General features: G+C 50.7%; 1 protein-coding gene across 1 annotated transcript; it reads right to left on the bottom strand.

The window, feature by feature from the left end:
- Nucleotides 1–3,964: 3,964 nt before the first annotated feature.
- On the bottom strand, nucleotides 3,965–5,480 carry GPR25 (G protein-coupled receptor 25). The gene has a single exon (XM_040462293.1). The coding sequence runs from the start codon at nucleotides 5,365–5,367 to the stop codon at nucleotides 4,264–4,266; it is 1,104 nt and encodes a 367-aa protein (XP_040318227.1). The 5' UTR covers nucleotides 5,368–5,480; the 3' UTR covers nucleotides 3,965–4,263.
- Nucleotides 5,481–9,033: the final 3,553 nt, after the last annotated feature.

The following is a 9,033-nucleotide window of genomic DNA, read 5'->3' as shown; positions in this document are numbered from 1 at the left end:
TAATTTCCTTACTTTGACACAATCACTGCTAACATTTATTGAATTCTTTAGACTTTCTTGTGTACCCTTTTCTCAAACATACATAAAATGCAATAACCTTCCTCTTCCTCTTCACAGTGCATCATATTATTTTATACTGCGATGTGGTTCTGATGAGCATTCCTTTTTTTTTTTTTTTAATTTTTTTTCAACGTTTATTTATTTTTGGGACAGAGAGAGACAGAGCATGAACGGGGGAGGGGCAGAGAGAGAGGGAGACACAGAATCAGAAACAGGCTCCAGGCTCTGAGCCATCAGCCCAGAGCCTGACGCGGGGCTCGAACTCAGGGACCGCGAGATCGTGACCTGGCTGAAGTCGGACGCTTAACCAACTGCGCCACCCAGGCACCCCTGATGAGCATTCCTTCGACAGGCAGTTCATGAGCGCCTACTGCATGCCCGGCAGTGTTCCAGGCACTGGGGATACAGCACTAAATAAAGCAGACAAACTCCTTTCGCTATGGAGCCCATATTCTGATGGGAGAGACAAACAATGAACCAAAAATTAAAATAGATGACATTTCTTACCTTAGCACCAAGAGGAAAGAAACATACCTATGATGCTTAAAACTTGTGCTAAAGAAAGAAAAGAGTGAAAGATAGTTTTTATCCAAAGGACTTTGTGGCACATAACGTCTTGCTTCAACAAAACCAATGCTAACAATTATTTAGCTTGAAGTGTGGGGTATTTAACGCAAGTAATTTTGTCACCTTTTTTAAAATTTATTTTTTTTAATGTTTTTTATTTATTTTCGAGAAGGAGAGATAGAGCGCGAGCAGGGGAGGGGCAGAGAGAGAGGGAGACACAGAATCTGAAGCAGGCTCCAGGCTCTGAGCTGTCAGCACAGAGCCCGACGTGGGGCTTGAACTCATGGACCACGAGATCATGACCTGAACTCAAGTTGGATGCTTAAGTGACTAAGCCACCCAGGTGCCCCTAAATTTCTTTTTTTTTTTTTTTTAATGTTTATTTATTTTTGAGAGGGGGGTGGACGGAGGGGCAGAGAGATGGGGACAGAGGATCTGAAGAGGGCTCTGCGCTGACAGCAGTGAGTCTGATGCGGGGCTCAAACCCCCGAGAACCATATGATGATGACGAAGCTGGACATTCAACTGACTGAGCCACCCAGGTACCTGTTACCTTCTTTTCATTTACTGTCAACATTTTCCAATCTGACATTAAAGCAACATCTTAAAATTTGCATAACAACAGTCCCATATACTAACGAGGGCATTACACCACTGTTGAACATTCAGGTTGTTTCTTTCAGGCGTAATTCTTTCAGAGTGTCTTAGAACTCAGTGCATCAAACTTGTTTTATTCAGGAGTACTGGCTTAGAAGAGAGTGGCAGACAAGAAAGCACAGGGTAAAAGGAATGAACATTTTGGGGGGATGGGATATGAATATTTTTAAAGCTGGGGATGTTGATTGACAAATTGCTTACTTCTTTTTTTAAGTAGGACTGCCCTTAATTTTTTTTTTTTTTTTTTTTGAGAGAGTGTGTCCATGCACCTAAGTGTGGGAGGAGTGGAGAGAGAGGGAGAGAGAGAGAATCCCAAGCAGGTTCCATGCTTAGCGTGGAGCCCATCCGGGGGCTCAATCTCTCGAACCCAGAGTTCGTGATCTGAGCCAAAATTAAGAATCAGAGTCTTAACTGACTGAGCCATCCAGGCCCCCCAACTGACAAATTACTTTCTAAAAGAATCTGCCACTTACACACCTCCCAGCAATCTGTGTGGGAGTACTTATTTAACCCGTTCTTTCCTGAACCTGTGCCTCATCTGCCTCAGTAGCAACTGGAAGCTTACTGGTCCCCTTTCATTCCTGACTGAGTATAAAAGAAAATTGCCAAGGGACACATGGCAGACTAATTCGGTGGCCTACCCAAACGATGGGAGAGAACTTCCTCTCCCCATCAGCCATAGTTCTGCAGTGGGAGAGAAACACTGAGTTTCAATAATTCCTGCAGGAGGGGCTATGAAAACTCACTCAGGCATGGAGAAGCCTTCTTCCTGTCTGCCTTCAGGGAGCTCAACTGGTAAATCAGGAGAAGTAAATTGGCAGGAGTGGAGGTGGGGACTCACTCAGAACAGCCTCATCGTTGGACGTTTTGCCACATGCCGACCCAGATGAGAGCCGGCTTCCCCATCCTGCAGCCCCACCATATGACACAGAATAATTTCTTGCCCAGAGAAGAACGGTGAGGATGAGAAGAACCATGATATACTTGAGTTCTTAAACCTTAGTGTGTCTGAAATTTGTCCCACTGGCACCAGCAACCCCACAGGCTGCAAGGCTTGTGACTCTCTGGGTATGTGGGAGGAATGTGGTTAACGTTTCTTAACAGCCTCACCTGCTAGGGGCAGCTGACAGGGGTCAAGGTGGAGTGTGACATTCAATGCGCTCTAATCCAACAGTCCCAAATGCTGAATGCAAATGCAGGTATTAGGTAGGGGGTTAAGCAGCTTGAGAAGGAATGCCCAGGATACAGACCCAACCTCACATTGCCGTGCCGATCTGAGTGGACACTGCCCCCAGAGCCTACAACTTTATGATTGGCCTGCTGGGGATCTGGCTGGGAGGTGGTTTTCAAGAATTACATTCCTTTCCCTGCCCCGACTAACATTTCTTTAAGCCAAATCCCCTTAAATCAAAAGTATACACACCGAATTTCCAAACCCTCCAGAAACCCCAAGGGGTAAGTTATAGTCAGAAAATGGATAGATAGGCCCAAAAAGGATAGGAAAAAATGCCCAATACATACTTAAAATATCACATTGACAGATACTCTTTTTCAAGTGACACCTGGCTGGCAGATGCTCTTAAATCTGTTTTTATTCTCCCCATAACCTTCAAAATGTGAAACGTCCTTTAAAATAATAAGAGTAAAGGGGCACCTGGGTGGCTCAGCCGGCTGAGCGTCTGACTTCGGCTCAGGTCATGATCTCACAGTTTGTGAGTTCGAGCCCCATGTCGGGCCCTGTGCTGACAGCTCGGAACCTGGATCCTGCTTTGGATTCTGTGTCTCTGTCTCTCTCTGCCCCTCCCCCTCTTGTGCTGTCTCTCAAAAATAAATAAATGTAAACATTAAAAAAAATTGAAATAATAAGAGTTAATGATTTGCTGCCTTTCTGTAGGATTACTGCACCCACAGGTGGTACAGGTCTTTGACCTCACACCAAATTCTGATCATCCTGAGGGCAGCCTCAGCTACTGGCTTGAATTTTGTCTGGTGCAGTATTGGATTTGCCTCCCGATGCTCATTTCACTCCCATCGCTCAAGTAAAAAAAACCACGGTTGTCAGATTCAGGCTAGCAACAGTGTTTATTGAGAAAGGTGAACTGATGCAAGAGATTCTGGTGTCCCTGGCCAAGTGACAGAGACTCTGGTGAACGATTTCAGAATCTTCTGTCCAGAGGGAAGGGCCGAGATACTTTCCAGGGTGAGTCCTTCAGCTTCGTGGGAATGGAGAGAAGATACAAAACCAGGGCAGGCCAAGCACATGTAGGGAAATTGTCCGGAGGGATAAACTGGGCAGCTCACGCTGGGGCTGGTTCCCATGGCTTTGGTGAGCTTTGAAAATGAAAGTCTGAACTGACAGTGACTAATGATACAGCAAGGACAGCTACAAAGATGACTAAGTACGAAAGGGCTGTCGATTCCCATATTCTACAGAAATTTTGGAGAATGAGAGGGCCAGAGAGTCTGACTTCGAGAAGGTATTTCTCAGAAGGTAGTAGCTATTTGTAGGGGTTCAGAGAAAGCATAGCCGGAGACAACAGTCACTCTTGGGGGAGTCTGGGTTTGGTATTCTGGCCAGTGTTATTCCCGACGGGGCAGAGGAGGAAACCCACTTCTTCTTCTACTTGGCGAACATGTATGTGGGTGTCCAGATTGCTGTCTGCACGGTCTCATAGGACCTTTATTGGACTGGAGAAAATTACCGCCCCCCCCCCCCACGCCCACTGCGCTGAGAGAACAGCTGGTCTCAGCAGACTGGTTTGGGGGCGGGGGTGGGAGAGAGTTCAAAAGGCGCTGAGGTTCTGAGAAAGCTAATGAAGGAGACCCTGGGAGTCCAGGCAGCGCCGGCTGGGGCGGCCTGCAGCCAGCAGAGAAGGCATGTCTGGGGAAGCCGGCACCACCCCCACCCCCTACGCACTCCCGCGGGTCTTGTCCCCCACCGCGGGCTCCGGGGCCGCCACCTCCACCGGGCCGGGGCGGCTACGGCACTGCCGAGCCAGCGTTCGCCGGCCGGGCTCGCTCCCAGCTGCCGGCCGGACTCCGGAACACTGAGCTGTCGTCCCTGCAGAGCGAGGACACCGAGCTGCCCCTGCGCGCCGGGCGGTCGGCGCGCAAGCAGACTCCGCGCCAGGCTCGGGCGCGGAACGAACGGTCCAGCAGCAGGTAGATGAGCGGGTTGGCGCAGCTGTTGACGAAGGCCAGGCAGGTGGCGATGCTGAGGCCCCAGCGCAGCGCCAGCAGCAGGCCGCAGGGCAGCGGCACCGCCCCCAGGCGCGCCAGGTGGAAGACGGCCCGCAGGGCGCCGAAGGGCAGCCAGGAGCCCACGAACGCGCTCTCGACGGCGAAGATGATGCGCAGCGAGTTCCTCCGGGCCCGGCCCAGGTGCGGCGGCCGGCGCAGGCGGCAGGAGATGCGGCAGTAGCAGACCAGGGTGACGCCCAGGGGCAGCACGCAGGTGAGCAGCAGCACCAGCAGGCTCAGGCCCTGGAAGGCGTCGGAGGGCTCCTCCCCGCACTGGCTGCCCCCGCCGCCGGGGAGGGGCTGCAGCCCCCGGTAGGCCAGGGAGGGCAGGCCGGCCAGGAGCGCCACGGCCCACACGCCGCAGCAGACGGCCAGCGCGCAGCGCGGGGTGCGCAGGGGCCGCGCGTCGAGCAGCTTCACCACCGCCAGGTAGCGGTCCACGCTCAGGCCCGCCAGCAGCAGCGCGCCTGCGCAGCGCGTGCCGGCCAGCGCGAAGCCGCTGAGCTTGCAGAGGCCCTCGCCGAAGGGCCAGCGGCCGCCGCTCGCCGCCGCCGCCGCCCACAGCGGCAGCGTGAGCACGAAGCCCAGGTCGGCGGCGGCCAGGTGCAGCACGAAGGTGTCCACGAGGCGCCGCGGGCCAGGCCGCGCGGCCAGCAGCCACACCACGAAGGCGTTGCCCAGCAGGCCCACCACGAAGGCCGCCAGGTAGAGCGCGGGGATGTAGGCGTAGCCGTAGGGCAGGTCCGGGGCCAGGCACGGCTCCAGCTCCTCCAGGGCGCCGGACCCCGAGTAGTCCCAGGACGCCGTCCCGGGGCTGGGGCTCCTGGGCTCGGTGGGGTGCATGGCGGGGGCCGTCGGGCCTGTGCCGGACGCAGCCTGGGTGCGGGCTCTCCCAGGGAGAGGTGGGGGGTTGCTCTTCACGGCCGGTGCCCAGCACCTCCCTTCCTGCCACCCTCGACCCAGGCAAATGCGTGGGCAGGAAGGTGGGGGAGGAGGGGGTGGAGTGGGAGGGGCAGGCTCCTGGGGGTAGAGGCCGACGATTTGGGGCTGGCCCCAGGGGAAAGACGGGGACCTGGCGGAGGGGGCTTCACAGCTGGATCCTCCGAGGACAAGGCCTCGGGGCTGGGAGACCCGCTCTGCCCCCCAGGGGGAGTCTGATGTCAGGTTGCAACAGGTGGCGGGTGCCCGAGAGCCTTCCTCCCTTCTCGTCCCCCACTTCGCTCCTTCCCATGCTCCGCGCTGCTGCTTTCTCTAGTTTTATTAGGGGCGAGGGCCTAGAACCCCAGCTGAGGGTTTTGTAAGGCTGGTGCCTCAGCCTGCTGCGGGTCCCCCGTCCTCTAGGAAAGAGGGGTCCTGCTATCTGGTGTGCAACGGGGTTGGGGTGAACTGGGGAGCCTGTGGCTTCGAGGCCTGCCTCCTAAGCAGGCATCGGCCATCAGAGCTCTTCAGCTGTTGTAGGTTCAATGTCTTAACTCAAACAGTGGCTTTTCTGACCAAATCAAGTCTTCATGGAGCCACGTGGGAAGGTTTTCAGCTAGAGAGGGAGAGCTACCCAGCTAGAAAGGATCAGAGCCTGGGATTTTAATCCCAGCTCTTCTCTATCTGCCTTCATCTGGCCAAACGTCCCTATTAAGCCAAACACAGAAGTAAGTAAGCTCAGTACAAAAGATGACTCAAGATGGTACCCAATTTCGCAGCACATTAGTTGTCTTTAATTAGGAGTCAGGAGTTTAGAGGAGGATGAAATCCCTTACCTACTGAGGGAGTCAGGGGAAGATTCATGAAAGGGTAGGAATGATGCCTGACTTTGAAAGGAATGGTGGCCCCAGGAGAGGATGGGTGAGAGAAAGCTCACCCTTACTCCAGAAGGTGCCCTTTCTTCTCCCCATTTTGTTTTGTTGATGATTTCCTTGGTTGTGCAGAAGCCTTCTATTATGGTGTGCCCTTTCTACATCAGGGATTTGGGGCAACTCCAGTTAGGTCGGGATCCTTTTTTATCTTTTCAAAAAGTTTTTATAATTTTAAAAATTATTTTTAATTGGATTATTTGTGTTTTGTGTTTAAGGTATAGTTGACATACAATATTAGATTAATTTTGGGTGCACAACATAGTGATTTGACAATTGCATAGTGCTTACCACGAGTGTAGTTATCACATCACCATGCAACATTATTACAATATTACTGACTATATTCCCTATGCGGTACTTTGCATGCCTGTGACTTATTTGTTTTATAACTGGAAGTTTGTACTTCTTAATCCCCTACCTAATTTGCCCACCCTCCAACCTTCCTCTGCTCTGGCAACCACGAGTTCTCTGTATTTGAGTCTATTTCTGTTGTTCATTTGTGGGGTTTTTTTGTTTTGTTTTGGATTCCACATATAAGTGAAATCAAATGGCACTTGCTTTTCTCTGAATATTTTACTTGGCAGGATCTTGGTCTTTTTTTATGGCTGATTAATATTTCATTACATAGAATTAGAGTATACATAGAATAGACAGTGCGTGTGTATATATACACATATATATGTATATATACACACACACACATTTCCTTTGTTGATTTGTCTACCAATAGACACAAGTTGCTTCCATATCTGGACTTTTGTAAATAATGCTGTAATGAGCATAGGAGTGTAAGTATCTTTTTTAATTAGTGTTTTCATTTTTTCTGGGTAGATTCCCAAATGTGTGATATTCTGTTTTTATTGAGGAACCTTCATACTGTTTTCCATAGTGGTTGCACCTGTTCGCATTCCCACCGGCAGTGCATGGAGGTTCTCTTTCCTCCACATCCTTGCCAACACTTGTTATTTCTTGTCTTTTTGGTATTAGCCGCTTTGACTGGTGTGAGGTGATCTCTCGTGGTGTTTTTGATTTGCAATTCCTTGACGATTAGTGATGTTGAGTATCTTTTTATGTGTCTGTTAGCCATCTGTATGTCTTCTTTAGAAAAATGTTTGCTCAGGTCCTCTGCCCATTTTTTAGATTGGATTCTTTGGAGCGCCTGGGTGGCTCAGTCGGTTGAGTGTCTGACTTCAGCTCAGGTCATGGTCTCATGGTTCATGAGTTCGAGCCCCGCCCCAGGTTCTGTGCTAACAAACAGCTCAGAGCCTGGAGCCTGCTTCAGATGCCGTATCTCTCCCCGCGCCCCCCCCCCCCCCAGCTCATGCTCTGTTTCTCATAAATAAATGTTAAAAAAATTTTTTAATTGGATTATTTGTGTTTTCTGGTGTTGAGCTGTAAGTTCTTTGTGTATATTGGGTGTTAACTCCATATCAGATACATCAGTTGCAAATACCTGCTCCCATTAGGTAGGTTGCCTTTTCATTTTGTTGATGGCTTCCTTTGCTGTGCAAAAGCTCTTTATTTTGGTGTGGTCCTGCTTGTTTATCTTTGCTTTTGTTCTGGGTCCGAATTCTTCCTAGCAGACATCCCTCCCATGAGATACTGTGCTGGAACCCATGTTTCAATATGTGTGCTCTCCCAGACCCCACCACACTGTCACCAGGAGCGAGTGACTGACCCATTGGGTGGATTATCAATTTTATTTGATTCAGTTCACTTAACAGTGAGCTCCTTCATGTGGCAGGCACTGTTTTCAGGCATTGAGAGAGAGATGCCACCTTGACCTTGGAAGTTCGTTGTTGAGGCAGGGGAGATAGATACCTATACAGTATGTGCAGGGGCCAACCTGCCAGAAGTCAAACTGGTAAATGTGAAGAGCAAAGTTCTCTTTGAGCTTAGAGGAAAGAACAGTTACTTCTGATGGGAGGGGGTATCAGAAAAGGTCTTCCAGGAGACGGCCCTTGAGTTTCAGTCCAGGAAGGAGATGAAGGGTGAACAGAGCAGCAGTACATGGGCCCAGTGTGACCAGAGCCCAAGGTGGGAGGAGGGTGGCAGGAGAGAAAGCAGGGAGCAGATCACAGGGTGGTCTTGATTTCATCCTGTAGGTAGTGGAGAGCCACTGGACCTTTGAGAGTAGGGCATGACATCCATCTGTTTTGAAAGGATCACTGGCAGAACTGTGGATTGGACAGGGTGGAGGCCCAGGCCCCAGAGCGGACTATTGTGATTATTTGTGTGGGGATAGGGAGCATGTGAAATAGATTACTGGCAGTGGGGACAGAAAAACGAGGATCTGTTCAAGAGATCATTGTAACATTGTGGATCTCAGCAGAGAGGAGTCAAAAGATGGGTCTGGGTGGCTGTGTTTGGGAACTGTATGAATGCTGTTCACTGGGCCTGGGAATACAGAGAGGCTTGTGTGTGTATGGATTCTGTTTCTTGTTGATTTGAGGTCGGGTGATGAAATCATGTATGATCAAACCGGAGCACTTCTGAGAGTGAAAAAGGATCTATGGTAATTAACTCAGGCCACAAACCAGGACTGTTCTGGGCAAACTGGGACCTACGGTCACCCTAGCTTGAGGTCCCTGTGGCCCAGGGGAATACCCAGGGAGTGGGAAAAATTACGGAGAGTTGGGTATGTCTATGTCTAGGCTGT

Source organism: Herpailurus yagouaroundi, unplaced genomic scaffold (genome assembly GCF_014898765.1).
Source record: "Herpailurus yagouaroundi ecotype Mexico unplaced genomic scaffold, PumYag 308, whole genome shotgun sequence".
Lineage (NCBI taxonomy): Eukaryota > Metazoa > Chordata > Mammalia > Carnivora > Felidae > Herpailurus > Herpailurus yagouaroundi.
The sequence above is the reverse complement of the archived record's forward strand: the minus strand, read 5'-3'. Positions and strand labels throughout refer to the sequence as shown.